The sequence below is a fragment of the Ochotona princeps genome, chromosome 17 (genome assembly GCF_030435755.1).
Source record: "Ochotona princeps isolate mOchPri1 chromosome 17, mOchPri1.hap1, whole genome shotgun sequence".
Classification (NCBI taxonomy): Eukaryota; Metazoa; Chordata; class Mammalia; order Lagomorpha; family Ochotonidae; genus Ochotona; species Ochotona princeps.
In genome coordinates, this window is record NC_080848.1 from 13854005 (window position 1) to 13874800 (window position 20796).

Sequence of the window (20796 nt, forward strand, 5' to 3'; positions counted from 1 at the left end):
GAAATACAGAAACTATATAAATAACATAAATACTTTCCCATATATCTTAGCCATATAAATTATTCTCTTCTGCCCTAAAAACTACATATGTGAGGTAGACAGCATACCCTGTGAGTGTGTGCCTTCCAGCTGCAGGGGTTGGAGGTCTCTGGCCCCTCTGGTGCCCACGGTCCTAGCAGGGCTGTGGGGATCTTTCGGGATGGGATCAGAGTGGAGGATGAGAGGGGCCCCTATGAGTTGAGGGACCTGGCAAAGAATCTTCCCTTTATTCTCAGAGCCTAGGGTTCAGCTGACCATGGTCTTGGGGTGCAGATTAGGTGGGATCAGCAAGCTCAGGCCCCTGCTTGAGCCGGTGAGGCCTCTACCACCTTCTGACCAGGGCTGAGCTAGGGAGCAGGTAGGGCTTGTGGCCCAGGGGAGCAAGGTGCATGGGGCTGTCAGAGAGTCTCCAGGCAGCTGGGGAGCTGAAAAATCTAGAAAATTAATTGATTCTTCTTTCTCCAGCAAGAGGCTCTTGGGTCACTTCTCCTCCTAAGAGGAGACTTGGCCACCCAGGGCCTTGTGGCTGCCCCAGGCTGACCATCACAGCCAGGGGCAGCTCTTCCCCACCCCTGGAGCTGTAGCGATGAGGCTTTGGCGCCCTTGGCCAGGCTGCAGCTTCCTGTTTAAGCGAAGGGTCAGCAACCCTAGGTTCAGTGAGAACGGAAGCTGCTGGAGGGTGCGGTAGGGCAGCCAAGTGGACGGGGCTTCCCGGAGGAGGTCACTTCCTCCCAGCTGGCCTCGGGCCACGCTCTGGGCAACGACACAGCAGAGTGACTGGGGTGTAGCCTCTGTCCAGTGCCAGAGAGGCGCGGGCTGCCCAGTGGAGTGCCGGGCCTGGCCCCGGGCGGGGCTGCCTCTGTGCCAGTCTCTCTCCTTGCCTTCACACTTGGCTTTGGCAGGCGGCACAGGAAATATCCACAGGATCCAAGGAAGTCCACAGAGTCACTTCTGTCTCTCAGGTTGGAGCCCACATAAGCGCGAGGCCAGGGCTACCCAGGAGCTAGGCTCAGTCGGGGCGCAGACCTCCTCACAGGAGTGAGCGCCAGCATCGAAACGTAACCAGAGTCCCAACTCAGGAGCCCGCTGCTCTGCAGCAGGATCGTAAGCTGAGGCAGGGGTGACCCCAGAGCAAGCTGAAAAGCTAGAACTTGACACCTGCTTGCTGTGCACCAGGAAGCTAGCATGCCCCCCGTTCTGGACTGGAATTGAAAGGTTCCTTTGGGGACCAGGGCAAACGGGGAGAGGTTGCCATTCTGTGCACACCCTGGGGATTGGCGGTCCCACCTGTCTTCCCTGCATGGGTGGTCGTAGGAAGCAGAGCGGGTGGGTATGAGCATAATCCGGCATCAAGACAGAACGAGGCCTTAGGGCAGACTGGTGTGGGAAGTCAAGGACACAGGGTTTCTGGGCACGAAGCTGACAGCTGTTTACTCAAGCCTGGAGTCTTCCTCTTCCTACACAAGCAGCTCCTCTGCCTGGCCTTTCTGCCCATCTAGAGCACAGTGAAGCCACAGGCTTTAGCGAATGTGTGCAGCAGCCACAGCTCCCTGCAACCTGAACAAACCCAGGGCTACTGGGATCCACCCCAGCCAAGCACTTGCCTTGGCCTCCAGCTGGCCCAGGAGTGAACCTGCTGGTGCCTCGCTAGCTCCATGCCACATATCCCAGGGATGGCCCTGCCTACCACCAGACCCTCATTCCTGCTCTGCTCACGGTCTCCCTCTTTTGCCCCCACATCCCTTCCCACCTCTGCCTCCATTGCCAAGTCCTCAACAAGCTTGAGGACCCTTTGCTGGGAGCATGGGGCACGGCTTCCCTTTGTCAACTGCTGGAAGAGGCACAAAGCAGGCCAGAGCCAGGGAGCTGGCATGCATTGGCACGACCTTCGGGATACGTGAATGTATGTGTGTGCGTGTACATGTGTGCATGTGCAGTGGGTGTTCCTGCCCAGGGGGCCACTGAACACGCACTGGAAGTAGCCCTGACAGTGCCCAGCAGGTCGACTGGGCAATAGGCCTAATGTTTACAGGTGTACACCAGTTCCTCCTGCACACACTGCTGGCACTCCACGTAGCAGCACCACTGCACCTGGCAGTGGCAGGAGAAAGCCACCAGGCGACTCTGGGTGTCATAGCCCCGCCCACAGCACAGGCTACTGCAACTGGTCTCCCGGGAACACACCCTGCCCGCCGTGCCGGGCGAGTACTTGCTGGGTCGGCAAAAGCTGGGCGAGTCTTCCATGTAGACGAGGTCCCCGGGCCGGGGTGCCAGGCCCTTGGTGGAGCTGCCTGGCTTGGCGGGTGTCCACAGCTCCAGGCGGCCCAAGGCTTCGTTGGTGGCACTGGACACCTTGACGGCCGAGTCATAGCGCAGCTTCAGCAGTTGGCCTGTCTCACGGAATGGGGCGAGCTGCTTCCAGCAGGTGCGTACAGCACAGGACCCTGACACACCGTGGCACTTGCACGTAGTCCTGAGCCCACTCTTCACAGCCTAGGAAGAGAGGCAGGGAGGGAGGCACAATCAGGGCCTATGGTTGAGCCAGGCAGAGTCCTGGAGGCTTCCTTTCCTCTAGGCAGGGGTAGCCTTGGGCTAACAAGCCTACCCTGGCAACAGCAGTGTGGGCCTATAAGTGCCCAGGCTCCCCACCTTAGCCTGGAATTCTTACACAGTGGACGACCCATGCAACTGAACATGGTAGCTCTGATTCACACAACTGCCCCCTAGACACAGAATTCTAAAGAACCAAAACGCCGGCCTCTCCCAGTCTACTCACCCCAACAGTCCTCAATACTGCTTATTACCCAGGTTTTACACTACGGCATGACTTCAGCTAAGTCCCTCCCCTTTCTGAGCCTCCTCCATTGTCCCATTCATACAATGCAGCAAGGGATGGGGGTGCCCAAGATCAAAGCTCTCAATGGAAGTTGGCTTGTGGGACCCCTAGCAGGAGCAGACCCTAGTTTAGACATGTCCCTGCTTCCCGAGGCCTGGCCCTCGAGCAGGGCTCCTGCTGCTCCTGTCCAGTCCCCGACGGTGCCCAGGACCCTGACCTGTGTCTGCCATGTGTCTGGCAACTGGCAGTGGTCCAGGGTAGGTGCTCCGGGAATGAGAGTAGCACAGGAAAACGGCTCAGCACCGGGCAGTTCTGAGTGTGTGTTGGGGCACAGGGTGCCTGTCCCCTGCAGGCCTGACTCTCTAGCTGCAGAGGGCACTATGGTCAGTGTACTCACCTTGATGCCCACATGGGTATTGTGGGCATCTGCCCGTGCCCGCAGGTCCTTGCTGCCTCTCTTGGGCCCCAGGAAGTTGCTCAGGAACTTGGTGCTGTACTTGAGATTGTCGCCACACACGCCCCACTGCCAGGCCTGCCGGCTCTGCAGCCCTGGAGAGTCGTCGCAGGTGCAGCGCTCCATGCGCCCCGCGCTGCAGGCCCGGGCCAGCGTGTGTGTGAGGGCAGCCGAGGACACCGCGTATAGGAAGGCCGTCTCCTTGAAGCCTGTGCCGGGTACCGGGGTGGAGCGTGGGAAGGAGGAAGGGTAGGGAGCGAGGTCAGAGGCCGTCCGTCACCCCTGGACCTTAGATAGTTCCTGTCACCTGTCCTTTGCCCTTGGGCCGCCAGCTGCTGTATCAAAGGAGCTTCCAAAGCCACTACAGGATATGTGCCCATATGCCTGCAGGGTGGTGGTATGTAGAGAACGCATGTACAGAAGTTAGGAGAGGTGACCCAGGCAGGGGGTCATGGCGACCTCATGTAGCAACCCATTTCTGAGAAGTGCTTCCTGCTGCTGCCTCTGTTGCAGCTGGCCAATGACAGAAAACCTTGGCTCTTCCACCTGGCTTGTCCCAACCTGACCATCCCATCCACTTCCAGGGCCTAACCCTGGCCTCCCATAGCCCTTGCCTCCTGCCTGTGCCCCAGTGCAGCATGCTGCTGGCAACACTTCCAGGTACAAACTTGCAGGCCATTAGCTCGACCCCAGGCCTCCCCCTGCTGTGATGAACCACCCCATTACCATCTCCGCACTTCTTTGAAGGCTCCTGCCACCAGCCTTGGTCCATGCCTGCAGGTGGCACTTGGTCAGCTATGTCCCTCGAGCATCTAACACATGCTTGGTTCCCCTTGAGCTTCTCTAGGTACCCAGAGGGTGAGTCTGTAGAGGCATGGGGTGGCACAGGAAGAAGGAAGGGAGCCGGATGGGGAAGGAGGAGGAGTAGGGGGACTGGAGCCACAGATGTGACAAAGTGAGACAGGGGAAGGAATGAGTGAAGGACTGAGCTACAGCTGTCATGTGGCCGGTGCTCTCTCTTGTGTTCCTGCACCTTGTTTCACGTGTGTGTGTGTGTGTGTGTGTGTATGCATGGGCGCTTAGGCATGTGTGTGCATGTGCATGGAAAAGGCAGACGGAAGGAACAGGGACCTGCAGTCTCATCAGTGGGATCCGGGGGAATGGGCTCGTGTCTCTCCCTTTCTTGGGTCTTCCCAGCTCCCGGCTTCCGCACACCTGGGCACACACTGGCAGCCCTAGGGCTCCTTGGGTAGGGGCTGTGCTGGGGCAGGCAGACAGGCAGACAGCCCCGGGTCCCACCTCTCTTGAGCAGGCCGGTTCTTCCTTCCAGGCTGCAGTTCCAGCGCTCTTGCCGGAACTGGAACTGGCATTCGAGCAGGCCGAGGCGTGCGGCGTCCTGCAGGGTCTCGGCCAGGCCAGGCTCGCGGCGGCACAGCTGCTTTTGCCGGCGTGACAGCTTCAGCAGGTCACACTGCTCCAGGTGGGCACCCCCTTGGACCGGGGCCGCGGCAGTGCCCAGACCTGGGAAGGGCGTGAGAACCTCGCGTCCGGTCAGGCTGCAGGGGGAAGAGGAGGGACGCTGTGAGCCTTGGAGGACCATGGTGGGCAAGGACCCAGGGCACTTCATGGAGCTCCAGGTGTCTTCCCTGGGTTGTGCCCTGTTTTACAGAGTGAGAAAGCAAGGTCTTTACCCTCCTTATCCATCCCTGCCCCCAGGTGTTTGCTAATAGCGTGGGTTCCCAGGACCCAACCTGGTCGTTCTGATTCCACTGGTTTGATGGATGGCCTGGGAATATGCATTTGTCTGGGACCCATTCCATCATCCCAGGGAGAGCCTCAACCTTCTGTTTGTTTTGTGCCAGGTGCCAACAGATGCTTGGGAGACATGGGAGAAGAAGTAGGGAGGAGAGAGAATAGGGTGAAGACGAAGCAGCCAGATGCCCACCAGGCTCTTGATGCCAGCCTGCTCACTCCCCCATGGCCAAAGTCCCCCTGTTTTGCCTGTCACCTCCCAGCTGGGCAAGGGTAAAGTGTGGGTTTTCTCCTCTGTCTAGTGGAGTGGAGAGACTGACCCTGTGGCCCTGCCAGGCTTGTTGGGAGGAGGACGTGGAAAGCACAAATGATGGACCGTGCAGGCTGCTGTTTCCCAGGCCTCTCCTTCCTAACCAGGGAGAGTCTCCCTTCAGGCCCTTCTGGCCCTTCTGGCCTGGCTCATGCAAGGGGTCAGCAGTGAGAGCTGAGGGAGGGCAGCTACTCTTTCCTCCCAGCAGAGCACTTCTTCTGCCATGTTCAAAGGCCTCCCCACCCTGTGCGAGTGGGGCTCCCACCATTCCAGGGCCTCTCTCCGGGACACACCAGCCTCATGGTGGGAAAAGCCAAGGCTGCCGGGCTCCCGCTTGGACGTGGCATCTGACATGGAGTGCCCCTGGGCCACTGGTCAAGGTGACAGCCTGTGAAATTTGGCTGGAAGGACCCGGCTCCTGAGGGTAGCCTCCTGCCTCAGCCAAGACACCTGGCTGCATGCCACACCCTCGCTGCTTTCCCCAAGAGTAGGAAGGCTCCCTGCCCCACAAGGGGCATGAGCCCTGGCCCGGCCCCAGGAGCCCCCAGGGAGTGCCCACAGACCACAAGGCTGTCAGGTGCAGTCAGCCCGGCGTGGCGCGTAGCTTGGAACCCTCCGAGCAGAGACTGATGCTATCGGGCTCCCGTGGGCCCAGCCTGGCCCTGGGCTCCCCTCCCAGACAGGGTGAGGGCAGGGGCCCGTTAATTATTAATCTGGGGCTAAATGGGTAAATTTCCAGTCCACCAGGCCTGCACCCAAACTCCTCCCTGTAGCCTGGCAGGAAACCCTCAGAACTTGACCCCTGGCAGGTCCAGGGCAGAACCTAATGTCCAGTCCAGCCAAGGAGGCCCCACCTTGACTGCCTTTCCAGAGTGGAGGGCAGTCGGGCAGCTGAACAATTTACAGGGGCCATGCCTACTGGGCCACTCACATGCCCTCCACCCCCTGCCAGGGGCTGGGCCGTGTGGTCTCTATGCCATAGAGACTGAGCCCTCCCTTGGAGAAGCACAGGACCAGCGTAGAGTGACAGGAATTTTGGCCAACGGGCAGAACATCTCTCAAGGCCTGTCTCAGATGCTACTGTGAGGAGGAGCTAATCCCCTTCCACATGTGTCACATAATGAACCTTCTAGGATTGTCACTTGCTACTTCCAGGTGCATTACTGTGCCTCTCACTTTTTGCTTTCTCCCAAGCCCTTTACATGACCATCTGGAGAGCTGCTGGGCCTGTGCCTTCTATCTAAATGGTGGCCACAGGGTCCCTGTCTGTCATTTTCTACAACGTGACCTCACTACTCTCTCTGGTCTGTTGACTGGACTGATGGTGATCACATGACCCAGTCAGTCCTCTCCTTGGGAATCCAGACAGTGACTCAAGGGAGCACACGATCGCTTTCCTGCTCTTTCTCTCTTTGGCTGTTTGGTAAACAGAGAGATGATCCAGAGAGAAAAAGAATGAAGCAGGGCCTGGCGCCATGGCACAGCAAGTTAAATCTGTCTGTAGTGCTAGTATCCCAGATGGGCACTGGTTCAAATCCTGGCTGGTCCACTTCCCATCCAGCACCCTCCTAATGCCTGGGAGAGCAGTCAAGGATACAGTCCAAGTGCTTGGGCCCCTGCGCCCACATGGGAGACTTGGATGAATCTCCTGGCTTCTGGCTTTGGATCAACTCAGCTCCAACCACTGCAACCATTTGAGGAGTAAACCAGTGGATGGAAGATCTATCTCTCCTTTTCTCTCTGTAACTCTACTTTTCGAAATAAAAGTAAATAATAAGAATGAAGCAAATACATGGAGAAAACAGAGGTGAAAGATGGTCAGGGAGCTGGGGTGGCATTTTGGATCCTGAGCCCAGGAGCTTCTCGGAATCCCACCATGTCCTTGGCTGGAGACGCCCGTGAGTATGTGAAGGCTCAGGGCTGGTTGTATAGCCTACAGTGTCATCCCTGGTGGTGAGCTCCAGAAAGCTGCCCAGTGGCAGACTTCCCTGGGCTGTGCTTGTGAGCCAGGCCTGGCAAACGTCCCCTTCTCGATGGGCACCTGCCTTTTTAATTTCATGTAACAGATCCTGAGATTGATGGCTCCCAGAGTCCAGTACCAAGTCAGTTAATTTTATTAGTGGTAATGGCACTTAGCAGTGATTAATGATCAGGAAAGGCAGTCAACCGTGTTTAGGCCTCAGGCCACGCTGGCTCTCTGTCTGTCCAGGGCTGCTCTCCTAGAGGGGTCCCCGGCACAGCCTCAGGGGTCCCCCACAAGGAGGTTCTCCAGGACCCACAGCACCTTTGCTTGCTATGTGGCAGATGCAATTCCCTGTGGAAGATATTTTGCTGTGAGATCAAATTAAGAAAGGATTCAATCCTTCGCTAGTTGACTTGCTTATGGGTGCCCACCAACTGCATCTGCTTGGGCAGGTTTCCTGCTGGATTTCAGAAGGTGAGAGCCCATTCAGGGATCAGCCAAAGGGATTCTCTCCTCTGGAGGAGTGAACCAGTTTTCCTCTGGAGGAACTTACACTCTGGCACCCAGGCCTCAGGACCTCACCCCAGGGTCCTCTTGTGAAATCTCGATTGTCCCTTTGCGGGTGAGATGCACAGCGGAGGAGTTTGGGTGGGCTTCATCAGTTGTACAGATCTGGGCAAAAGGGGATTGATGTATGTATTTGTTGGAAAGGCAGAGTGACAAAGAGAGAACCTCCATCCACTGGTTCACTCCCCAAATGGACAATAGCCAGACCACAGCCAAAGCCTCTATTAAAGTCTCCCACATGGGAGACTCTGAAATTCTGCTGCCTCCCCAGGCGCATCAGCAGGTAACTGCATTGGAAGCAGAGCAGTGAGGATTCAAACTGGACCTCTGATATGGTATGCCAGTATTGCAAGTGTGACTTAACCCTCTGCACCGTGATGCCAGACCCCTTCATTCAAGGAAGCTTGAATGTCCAGTAACCAATCAGACACTTTTCAGGCAAGCCAGCAGTCAGCATGCTGAACTGCAGAGCAGAGCGGACAACCTGGGAGTTTGCCAGCTTTTCTTCTGGGAGTGGTGGGGATAACTGTTCCTCAGGCTTCTGCCTGGCTCAAGGGCTCTGGAGCCACCTGTGACCTCTGCTCCATCAGCTGGGCTCCCCCAGGACAATAAGACAGCAACAACCTCAGGTCACCGGCTTCCCCACCCCACCCCACCACTCATGGTCACATGCCACACCTCCTGGCTTTGGCCCCACAGCCTCCCACCAGTGTTGTCTCCTCTGAGGATGAAGGTCAAGGTTACTTCTCAGAACTTCACCTCACATCCTCCTCACCCCCAGATCGCCTTTGTCCACTCTTGGTCCTCACATCTTTCCTCCCTGCACTGCCCAATGCTCACCTCCTTTACCGCCCCACGAGGGTGGCCTTGAAGGGAACAGAACAAAGTCCAGGAAAGGGGCCCTTGACCACCCCACCCCCCAGAAGAAATGCAGCTCCCCTTTCAATCATCCAGACCTCCAAGATCTGCCAGGCTGTTCTAGCCTTGGGACTCATCCGAGCTCATGCCTCACACAGAGGGACTTAGGGAGAGTGTCAACTCCCCCAAGTCCATTTCACCCAACAACTCCACATCGGTGCGAGGGAGAACCCAACAGGAGACAGATGACAGAGCAGGGACCTTCGCGTCTCTCAGCTGTACCGTGGGCAAGGGGCTGCAGCTCTCTCCACCTGCTCTGCAAACACAGGCAGCAACACCAGATGTTTGTCACGATGAAGCACCTGCTCTGGGCTGGGTGCCAGGACACAGTCTCCCCAAAAAACTCCCGGTCTGGGCCGGGAAAGGAGGCACTTAGTTGGATTCAAGAAGTAGGGTCAGTTACCTCCAACACTCCAAAGACCCCAAGGAAGTGGAGGGGAAAAGGAAGAAGAGGGAGGAAGAGAAAGACTGGAACAGGCCAGGCTCCCAGAGGGCCAAGGTCTCAGCAGCCACTCAGGGACCTGGAGCTGGGTTTCTGGGAGAGCCTGACCCTGGCCTGTCCCCTTCACCTGTAGGGGTTGGCAGGGGCTAGGAGGGCTGGTGGAGGCAGGAGGAAGCTCTCACTCCAGTAGGAGCTTTTCTCAGCACCTAGGGGTGCCCCGAGTTCCAGGCTTCCAGGACCTCCCCACCCTCACCCCTTCCTAGTTTCTGTCTCAGAGGGCCTGAAGGCTCCCACAGAGGCTGTACCCAGGGTGTGGGTGGGTGAAGAGGCACCACAGGACAGGGTGGGGGGTTTCCAGGGCACTTGGCAATGTCAACCTGTCTGGACTCTTAGCTGGAGGGGCCAGGAGCTGCAGCTGGCACCAGAGCCCATGCCAACTGCAGGCAGCTGCCTGGGAACCAGGAAAGCCTTGCGCCGGCCGCCTGGGGCAACCGCCTGGGCCCCTGTACTACCCCATTAGATGCTCCGATAACAGGCTTCCGTGGCGGGGCCATTTGTATGGTAAGTGCGCGCCTTTTCTGCTTTCATCTCCAACTGCCCAACCATCGTGGCAGGCCCTTCAGAGCCCCTGCACATGCACACGCAGATACACGCCCTCCCACGCCTTCCACTCTTAACTAAGGGAACCTCAACAAGCCTGCTCCATCTGCTGAAAATGGCGCCATCACCCTGGGCTCTCCTTCAAAGAGGGGAGTGTTCACACACCCCAACCCGGGACTTTCTTCCCTCAATCCTGCAGGGGAGGCCCCCCCACCGCAGGGGAGGCCCAGCCTCAGGTTTAGCCCCAACAGTGCGTCCTTCCCTCTGCTCTTCATCCTCCTTTGCCTCCTCCTTGGGGGAAGACTCTGGAGCTGCCTCAGTTGGACCCCTCGGACTTCTCCAGGCCCAGCCTTGCTTCTCTCCTTAGGTCTCAAGCCAAGGCCTTGAATCCAGCCCATCTGGGAGCCTCATCCTGCACCGCAGGCCTGGCTCGGGGCCGTGGGCTTTCATCTCTGGCAGCACAGCTCCCAGCTCTGCTTCCCATCTGGCCCCCACCCACCAGGCTGCCTGTGGACATGGCATCAGGGAGAGGTGCTGCAAGCATGCCTCTCATCCAACATGCCAGGCGATTTCCAGTGCGGCCACCTGCAAGTATCCTTAGGCTGAGGCTGAAGGAGGAAGAGAATGCCATGGGTCAAACGGCAGGAGGGCCACACCTGTGCAGGAGGCCCTTCACTCCCCCATATCCTGCCATTCCTGTTGCCATCCTTGGGGGCAAAGATTTCCTTGCAGACTACCAGGTCCGCAGGTTCTGGCAGGAACCTGAGAGTCAGGAACCTGAGAGGGAGGAAACTGAGAGTCAGGAACCTGGGAGTCGGAAACCTGAGAGGCAGGAACCTGAGAGTCGGGAACCTGAGAGGGAGGAACCTGAGAGTCGGGAACCTGGGAGTCGGGAACCTGGGAGTCAGAAACCTGAGAGGTGGGAACCTGAGAGTCGGGAACCTGAGAGGCAGGAACCAGAGAGGTGGGAACCTGAGAGGTGAGAACATGAGAGGTGGGAACCAGAGAGGTGGGAACCTGAGAGGTGGGAGCCTGCAAGGATAAGATGTGCCAGTGTGCACTCTGCCTCAGCCTGTCCCAGGAGGTTCCTGCAAGATTCTAGTGGCAGTACTGGGATTGTGCCCTGTGTCTCTGCTAGCTGCTACCACCAAGCCTGGCACTTTGGGAAAGCAAATTTGGCCACTGCCATGGCACACACCGAGGACAACAGGAACACCACTGGGCAGGTGTTAGGGGAAGAGGCCACCTGGAACTCTTATGAGCCCCTTGGCAGCCCAACAGATGGGCATCACAAAGTGGGAGGAGGGCCCCTGTTTAAGAGGCTGCTTCTTGGGGGTGGCGTGTTGGTGCAATTGGCTAATCCTTTATCTCCAAGCACTAGCATCCCATTTGGGTACCCCAGTCACTCCACTTTCCATCCAGCTCTCTACTGATGGCCTGGGAAAGCAGCAGAGGATGGTTCAGCTTCTTAGAACCCTGAACCTGTGTGGGGGACCAAGAGGAAGTTCTGGCTCCGGGCTTCGATCAAGCTCATCTCTGGCCACTGACGCTATTTGAGGAGTAAACCAGAGGCTGGAAGATCTTTCTCTCCATCTCTCCTTCCCTCTGTAAATCTGCCTTTCCAATAAAAATTACGTATGTGTATATTAAGGGGCTGCTTTCCTCTGCTCTGAAACTCAGTCCCCTTCAGCTCCAAGTGGGCATACTAGAGTGTGATCGTCTGACACCAGAGCAGCAACTGAGAACATTCTTTGTGAGACAGAGGGAGAGACTGGGATCATGGTAGGTGGGCAGTGGGGACTGAACAGGGAAGCAAGGCTGCAGCCTGACAGACAGAGCTTAGCAGCTTCTCAGGTCCACAGCCCAGCTCTAATGCACAGGAGGAACAGCTGCCAGAGTGTGGGGTGGGAATCCCTGGGAAAGACAAGTGTGGGACCCTGACCAAGTTATTTAACTGGAGCAAGGTAACCAGCTAGGTAGCCTAGCCCATGCCTCACCCCTTTGTCCTGTTAACTTGACCCAGCCTCCATGCCCCTCGTCCCACAGTGATGGCCTCCTGAGATATACCTTTGCCAGTCTGGAGAGTCCCTGGGCCCTCCAACCTTTCTTGACACATAACTTGCACGCATGGCCTCTTGAGGTGGTGGACAGCTGCTCATGGGCAGAAGGCTGACTGCAGGCACCAGGAGGTTTCTAGAGTTCTGATCGCGGTGCTGCTGGGCATGAGCTGTGTGGCTGTGGGCCAGGCCCATGGCTCCTGCCTCAGAGCTCTCACCCTGCTGTCCTCTTCATGGGCTGGAGGTACTGAACACAGCAACACCTCCCTCCTCTGCTGTCACTATGGTGATGAGCTGGTGCATACAGGACAGGGTCAATGGGACTTGAACTGGACAGTGACAGGGAGAAACGCCACGAGGAAGAGACAGATGACACTAAAGATTCTCCTTGGCGTGAGATGAGCTAAGGCAACCCAGGAGACTTGGGACTCTCATTACACACGGATTGCATTTTGGCGCTTTGGGAGACAATTATTTCCCTCTCCCTAGAACCCTGAGGGATGGAGAGACTGAAATGGGGGTGACCATCCTTACTCGGATCACCTAGTAAGTGGTAGCCAGAGAATTGGAACTCAGATCTGGGGAACCCCACGGCCAGGAATCCTCACACTATCCCAAGGTCTTGGGCTGTCTCCCAGCCTGCTCAGGCTGATATAGTGTGAGGAAGGGTCACCCCTGCAGGACCTGGCTCACCCTCGCACATCACCCCAAAGGCAGTAGGTCGGTCATTCTTCCCAGGAGGTCCTGGCCCTGGGTCCTTCCCTTCTCCCTCCAGCCCCTCCTCAGCTATAGAATCTCCACCAGCATTTGCTGCAGGGGGTGACCCTGGGTTCCAGCTCTGTCATGGGCCGCAGCCCATCTAGGGGCAAGCCCCAGGCCAAGTTCCCTCCCAAACACAGTGATTCGAAGACATGAAGCCAACTCCTAGTTCACTACCCCAAAGCAGCAACGTTTCTTTCGTCCAATCCTGTTTTTCTCAATTCCTTTATCTATCTATCTATATCTATCTATCTATCTATCTATCTATCTATCTATCTATCTATCTATCTATCTGAAAACCGATACCATTCAAATACATAAAACCCTTGGGACTGGGCCCAGTTCAATAGCCTAGTGCCTAATTCTTGCCTTACATCCACCTGGATTCCATATGGGAACAAGTTCATCTCCTGGCTGCTTCACTTCCCATCCAGCTCCCTGCTTACGGCATGGGAAAGCAGTCAAGGATGCCCCAAAGCCTTGGGACCCTACACCCATGTGGGAGACGTGGAAGAGGCTCCTGGTTCAAGGCTTCCGTTCAGCTCAGCTCTGGCCATTGTGGTCACTTGGGGAATGCACCAGTGGATGAAAGATCTTTCTCTGATTCTCCTTCTCTCTGTAAATCTGCCTTTCCAATAAAAAATAAACATAAAAAAAAAAAAAGAGAGGGGGAGCCTGGCACAGTAGCCTATCAGTAGCCTATCAGCTAAAGTCCTTAACTTGCATGCGTCAGGACACCATATGGGCATCAGTTCTAATCCTGGCTGCCCCGCTTTCCCTCCAGCTTCCCTGTGACCTAGGAAAGCAGTCTAGGATGGCCCAAAGCCTTGGGACCCTGCACCTGTATGGCAGGAAGAGGTTCCTGGCTTCGGATCAGCTCAGCTCTGGCCCTTGTGGCCACTTGGGGAGTGAATCATCAGACGGAGGCTCTTCCCCTCTGTCTTCTCCTCTCTGTACATCTGACTTTCCAGTGAAAATAAATAAATCTTTAAAACAAAAACAAACAAACAAAACCCTTGGGAGTAATCTCAAAACAATGTTTGCAAGACCTAAATGCTGAAAACTACAAAACATTGCTGAGGGAAACAGGAGGGTCCCTGGAAAGAGCAAGGTGGCCTGCTGGTAAATTGGCCTGCTCAGTCAGTCTTGCAATCCCAAGCCACAGCCCAGCAGAGTTTCATACAGAGACAGACGAGCTGACACCAGAATTTATGTGGAAATACGAAGGATTTTGAAAAAGAAATGCACCATTACAGAATGAACGGCACTTGTTTCTGAGACTTACTATGTAAAGTTACAGTCTTTAAGACTCAGTAGTGTTGGCAAAGAGACAGGCGTACAGATGAATGAAACCGGATGGAGAGTTCTGGAACAGATCCACATGTATGGGATGGATTGATCCACCACAATGATGACCGTGGAGAAATGATCATCCATCCAGCAGATGATACTGGTATAAGAGCATCTCCACTTGGGAAACAACACGCCTTAAGCCCTACCTCACACCACACACAGCAGTTAACTCAGATCAAAGTATGAAAGCTAAAACTGCAACGCTGCTAGAAGAGAGTCTTTGTGGAGACTTAGTCAAAACTAAAAAATGTCTGTTATCCAAACAAGAAAATAACAAGTCCAGGGTCTGGCGCAATGGCCTAGTGGCTAAATCCTCTCCTTGCACACGCCAGCATCCCACTTAGGCACTGCTTCATGTCCCAGCTGCTCCACTTCCCTTCCAGCTCCCTGCTTGTGGCCTGGGAAAGCAGTCGAGGACGGCCCAAAGCCTTGGGACCCTGCACCCACATGGGAGACCCAGAAGAAACTGCTGGCTCCTGGCTTTGGATCAGCTCAGCTTTGGTCATTGCGGCCACTTGGGGAGTGAACCAGCAGATGGAAGATCTTTCTCTGTCTCTGCTTCTCCCTGTAAATCAGCCTTTTTAATAAAAACAAAAAAAATTTTTTTAAAGATAACGAAACAAGCCAGAGATAGGGATAAAATATTTTTAGTACTTTCTGATGAAGACTTACATGCAAAGTATGCATGTGTATTTGCATACACACACACACTCATGCAGCTGATGCTGTGACTCAACAGGCTAGCCCTCAGCCTGCTAGCACCAGCATCTCGTATGGGTTCTGGTTTGTGTCCTACTGTTTCACTTCCAATCTGGCTCTCTGCTTGTGGCCTGGAAAAGCAGCAGAGAATGGCCCTGAGCCATGGGACCCTGCACACTTGTAGGAAAGCAGGAAGAAGCTCCTGGTTCCTGGCTTCGGATTGGCTCAGCTCTAGCCATTGCAGCTATTTGGAAAGTGAACCAGCAGACAGAAGATATCCCTTTCTCTGTCTCTACTTCTCTCTGTAAATTTGCCTTGTGAAAATGGCCACAGATTCAGACTGACAACAGTGGACAAGAATATGAGGCAACTGGAATTCTCCCACTTTGCTGTGTAAAATGCTACAATAACTTTGGCCAACTGGCCATCTCTTGTAAGTTCAACATACACCTACCAGTCCTAGGCAGCTATCCAAGAGGAATGAAGACATGCCCACAAAGAGAGATGTACATGGGGGTTGACATTATGACACAGCCGGGTAAGCTGCTCCCTGTGACGCTAGCATCCCCTAAAAATGCAGGTTGGAGTCCTGGCTCCTCCGCTTCTGATCCAGCTCTCTGCCAATACACCTAGGAAAGCACGGGCCCGGTGGCGTGGCCTAACGGCTTAAGTCCTCGCCTTGAACGCCCTGGGATCCCATATGGGTGCCGGTTCTAATCCCGGCAGCTCCACTTCCCATCCAGCTCCCTGCTTGTGGCCTGGGAAAGCAGTCGAGGACGGCCCAAGGATTTGGGACACTGCACCCACGTGGGAGACCCGGAAGAGGTTCCAGGTTCCTGGCTTCGGATCGGCGTGCACCGGCTGTTGCGGCTCACTTGGGGAGTGAATCATCGGACGGAAGATCTTCCTCTCTGTCTCTCCTCTTCTCTGTATCTCTGACTTTGTAATAAAATAAATAAATCTTTTTAAAAAAATTAAAAATAAAAAAATAAATTAATTTTAAAAAAATACACCTAGGAAAGCAGCAGAGGGTACTCAACTACCTGAGTCCTTGCTACCACGTGGGAGACCTGGCTCTGGCCTGGCCCAGCCCTGGCTGTTGTGGCCACATGGAATACAAACTAGTGGATGCAAGATCTTTCTTTCCATCTTCCGGTAGCTAACAAGTAAATAAGTAAATTACTAAGAGAGAGGGAAATGTACATAAATGTTTATATAAGCTTTCTGTCAAACAGCCTAAAATGGGAAATATCTGAATGTTTGTCAGTTTTGAATAAATCACCAGTTTATGATACATTTACACTCTGCAATACTACTTAGAAAGAGGAAAGAGCTGCGTGGACAAATCTCAGAAATTAGTGCAAAAGGCAGAGAAGTGAGGTGGGCTGGTGCTGGTGGGGGCGGTGACGGGGGACTGGGACCCTTTGGGCTGATGGAAGGGTTGGCAGAGTGATATGAGCACCACGAAGGTGCTACACAGGTGCATGTGTCTGCTGAAAACCCACCACACACTCACGCATGTTCCAGGATATAACGAGGATTTGGAAACCATTGAAGGCTGTGGTTTGCTCTTTTCCATACAGCCCACAGTGACCACACCTTTGCAGCCCAAGAAGATGGTCAGAAGCCAAGAAAACACCCAGGAAATTTAGTACAAAACGCTTGGTCTGTGCCAGGCACCCTTCTGGGCCCTCCGTTTGTCTTACCCCAGTGCCGCAGGTGGCGGCACTGCCCCTCAGCTCAGCAACGCCACACTTGCCCAAAGTCACACAGCAAGCAGCTGGCAAAGCCAGGACTGGAACCCAGAACCCAGAACGTTCATTAACATTCTTGTCCTTTGAGAAGAAACTTGGCCAGAGCAGGTGCACCATGATCAAAAAGCCATGCTGGAACTGACTACAATTTTACAACCATATTCTTGGCCATGACTTCTAGGTCCAAAGCTACTGGGATGACTCTAGAACTAACACGGGATGACAAGTCCCGTCCTGTGCCCGACTCATCAGGGCATGCTACTCCTCAAACATCCTGGACGTCAACATTTATAGAACCCCTCCCTCCCCCAAGTCAGCATGCATGTGCAGGGTCAGAGTCAGTGAGGATTAGGGAACCTCGGGAAAAAAGACCCTGGAGACAAGTGGCCTTGGTCAAGGACAGCACTGAGAGGGTCCCAGAGGAAGGAAAAATGTGGCCTTCCCTTTGTCCCACATGCTGTCCTCTGAGCAGCCACCTGAGAACACAGCACTGCTTCACTGATGAGGAGCAAATGCCATGCCTCCTGGCCAAAGGTATCTGAGAGTGTCTCTTCCTTGGCAACTGCTGCTCCCCCAAGTGCATGCAGGCTGTTGGTGCAGCCGCACGGCGAGGAACCCAGACAGGAAGCAGGATCTGGCTCTTCCCCTGTGTCCCCTCCACCATGTGACAGGGGACGCAGTGAACCACTCTGACCCTCAGTCACCGTATGCAGGCAAGGCCTTCCTGTCCTCCTGGGCACAGGATTGGCTCTGGGGATCTCAAGGATGGGGAAGGGTGACATGTGTTATCCTATCATTGTCTCCGTCTGCAGAATCAGGCCATGGGCTCCCACAAACACAGCAGAAACACTGCTGCTCACAGCAGCTTGGGGTGGAGATAGTGACACACAACCTGCATGAAGCAGAGGACTGGGCCAGAGGTCCTTGGAGGCCATTTCCACTTTGGAAGCCTGTGATCCGTGGAAGATTGGCTCCATCCAAATCAACTGCACCTGGACCCGGCACGATGGTTCAATGGCTAAAGCCTCACCTTTGCAAGCACCATGATCCACTATGGGTGCTGGAGATCCCATATGAATGCTGGTGAGTCCCAGCTGCTTCACTTCCCATCCAGCTCCCTGTGTTGGCACAGGAGAGCAGTAGAGGATGACCCAAAGCCTTGGGACCCTGAACCCATATGGGAGATCTGGAAGAGGCTCCTGGCTTCAGATGGACTCTGCTCCAGCTGTTGCAGTCCTTGGGGAGTCAATCAGCAGACAGAAGATCTCTTTGTCTTTCTGTTAATCTGATCTACTTTGCCAATAATCATAAGTAATTAATCTTTTAAAAATGTATTAGCTGCTTCTGCTGTCCTGCTACCTGGCTGCGACACAAGTCCCATCACAGTCACAAGAGAGTCCTCCCACGGGCATGGCCCAGGCACAGAGTGTGCAGGTGCCTTCTGGATGGCAAATTCAGATGGACACAGGGAAGCCTGGCCAGCCTGAGTCCCCAGCCAGTCTTCTCAGCAGCTCTATCCGAATGTGTCTGTTCTGATACTAAACACTTGGCTGCACGAGGCCCAAGTTCTGATCTTTTTGCTAAGCATGACTCATGCTTCCCCTGACCGCTGCTCCTAGCCTGGGGTGTTGGTGACTTGAGTGGGATGGGTCAGCTCCGCCCAATGCGAGCGCATCTGGGAGAGGCGGCTACAATGCTCAGACCTCTCGGTCCTCTCCCAGACCTGCTTGGCCAGGCTCCCTTCTCATTCCCAAGACCGTCCCTCTTCTCTCGGCCCCAGGTCCCCAGCCTGTGCACTGCCCAGACCTTGTCCTTTTGTCACATCAGCCAGGGTGGCCCAGATCTCGCTGGAACAGACCCCCGCACCTCACTCCACCTCACTCCCATCTCCTTCCGGAAAGCCCAAACAAGAGCTGTGCAAATGAGCCAGTGTCTGGAAGGAGGACCCTCCCTCTCCCCTCCCCCACCGGGGTGGTGGACATCCCACCCTGCACCTGGCTGGCTTCCTTGACCACTCTCATTACCACAAGCCTGGGCTGAGCACCTATGAGCGCTGGGCACACATGCCCCATTCTTGAATGAAGCAACCAACCAGCATCATTCTACAGCGTGAGCCTGTGGTTCAGAGGGGTGTGAACTGACCCAGCCTGGGTATGCGGCTGGAAAGAGGAGGGGTGGGACCAAGTGGCCTGGGTCCCCTGGCGGCCTGTTCAAGGAGGCTTGAAGGAGCCTGAAATCCCAGGAGACACAGCATGAATGGGCACGGTGCTCAAGATGACCCGCCAGGCCCAGCACCTGTGTACAGAATGGGAAACTGAGGCCCACTCAGCCAGGAGTCGTCCCAGGACAGAGACCAACCAGCTGAGTCTGGAGTTTTGCTCTTCGCTGATTCCCACCCACCTTACCCCTCCCCATCTCTCATACTTTGAGGGCAGAACACAGCCCACCGCCAGGCGCGTCTGAACCAGGGGTCATGACCTGGAAATTAGCCCACAGCCTTAGTTCCCGGCAGGCCTGCTGCAGCCAGGACACACCCCTCGGGGCGCAGCACCCAGAGCGCAAAGGCCCGGGTTATCGCCAGACTGTAAACTTCACGCTGATTTGGGGCGAAGACCAGAAAAAGAGGCGAGGTCTAAAGTTAACAGGCGATCCCCGACTGCAGTTGGCTTTGGGTGGAGGGCAGGAAGACGCCTGCTTAGCTGTGCTCGCTGCCACCGCGCCCACCCCTGCGCCCAGCCCCCCCCTCCATCCAGGGCGGGAGGAGAAGGCACGGAAACACTCGCCCTAAAGTTCTCATCGCCGCTTCCCCTCGCGGTTCCCGCCCTGTCCCTTCCCGGGGTTACCCCAAGCACCATCTCCCACGATCTGCCACCGTGTCCCCTCTCTGGGCTATTCTTGGGCCGGTATCCCCTCCATCGCCTGGGGCTCGGAGCGTGACCCCTGGCCCTCGCCTCGGTAACGGCCCCACTGCCACCATCTACGCAGTCCTCCGTCTGCGGAGGGCGGGGAAGGGATCGGGGTAAGGGTGACGGCTGACGGAGCCCAAATTGGGGCAGGCACGGCACCCGAGGGAGATTCGGGACGTCCGAGAGCGACAGACTCCTGGAGGGGCAGGGGGGGTCCGGGCGCTCGGGCTGGGCTGACCCCCCGGCGGGGTGACCCTCGGGAGCTAAAAGGTGTGATCGGTGGCCCGGACGCCCGAGATCAAGCTCGCGGCGCCACCCCAGACAGCAGGCGAGAGGCTGGCCGAGGGTCGGAGTTCGAGACCCCGCTAGAGCCAAGGAGTGCGGGAGGCGCGCAGGGGGCCAGGCCAGGGGCGCGGAGGGCACTGACCCGAAGTAGGCGGCAGCGGCGACGGTGGCGGGCAGCGCCAGCAGGCAGAGCGCGGCTAGGACCCGCGCGGCCGGGGGGCGCATGGTGCCGGTGGCGCGGCGCCCTCTAGCATGTCCTGCGCCTCTCGGCGCTCGCAGCGCCGCCACCAGCCGCCCGTGGGGCTTTAAACCCGCCGGGGGAGCGGGGCGGGGGCCACGGGCGGGAGAGAGCAGGGCGGGCCGCACCCCCTAAGCCCCCGGCCCCATTGGCCCCGCCGCTCGCGCCCCGCCCCGTCGCGGGTGGGGCCCCGGCCCGAGCCCGTCCCCGGCTCCGCCCCAGTTCCCCCGCCCAGCCTCCCCAGGTGAGCGCTCACCTGGCTCCGCGCCCGCCCTGGGCTTGGAGAGGCAGACGTGGGGTCCCAGTCAGCAGTGGATGGGGGTTCGCGTCGTCTCCCCTCTGCAACAGAGAGTGGGGTCCAGGGAGGGGGCGCGCCTGGAGCCTACGGAGAAACCGTGCGGTGGTGCGGCCCAGCGCGTGCGGATCTCACCCCAGCAGCCCCGGGACTCCTGGAGCGCAGGACGGTGTCCAACACACAGCTTCCCTCCGGGGGGAAAAAAGGCCTGCGGAACCGCTGGAGCTGGGGTGGAGAGAGGCTATTGCTGGGCAGCGGGAGTCCATAGGGTCCCTTGGTTAGAGGAGAGGAGGAAAAGGGTGCCCCTGTTTAAAGGGAAGGTTGGAGGTGTGCGGCGAGGTGCCCAACCCGGGCCTCAGCGGGCGCTTCAAGAAAGGCGGGCGATCCTTCTTGGACAGTAAAGTCCACTCTGAGCAGCGGTGCCGGCTGAGCCACGGCTGGGAAGCAGACCTGCTTTCCAAGGTTTGCGGCCACAAAACCTTCATCACACAGGCCTGCGGCACTTAAAATGTACCTCCCTCTCCCTCCCACCGCTGGGGAGGGGGAGGGAGATGCAGTTACCAGCACAG

General features: G+C 56.5%; 1 protein-coding gene across 1 annotated transcript; it reads right to left on the bottom strand.

The window, feature by feature from the left end:
* Positions 1-1075: 1075 nt before the first annotated feature.
* Positions 1076-19919, bottom strand: WNT9B (Wnt family member 9B). The gene is made up of 4 exons (XM_004597290.3): positions 19837-19919; positions 4629-4885; positions 3273-3538; positions 1076-2532 (listed from the first exon to the last, which is right to left on the bottom strand). Exons 1-4 carry the CDS (start codon positions 19917-19919, stop codon positions 2059-2061), a joined length of 1080 nt encoding a protein of 359 aa, XP_004597347.1. The 3' UTR covers positions 1076-2058.
* Positions 19920-20796: the final 877 nt, after the last annotated feature.

Bases quoted from the DNA above. Each gene is read 5' to 3' on its own strand.
- WNT9B (XM_004597290.3), bottom strand. From the start codon at position 19,919: ATGCGCCCCCCGGCCGCGCGGGTCCTAGCCGCGCTCTGCCTGCTGGCG. The intron at 3,539-4,628 runs GTGGGACCCGGG...TACCCGGCACAG, and splicing joins AACCGGCCTGCTCAAGAGAG to GCTTCAAGGAGACGGCCTTC. The intron at 2,533-3,272 runs GTGAGTACACTG...CTCTCTTCCTAG, and splicing joins ATACCCATGTGGGCATCAAG to GCTGTGAAGAGTGGGCTCAG.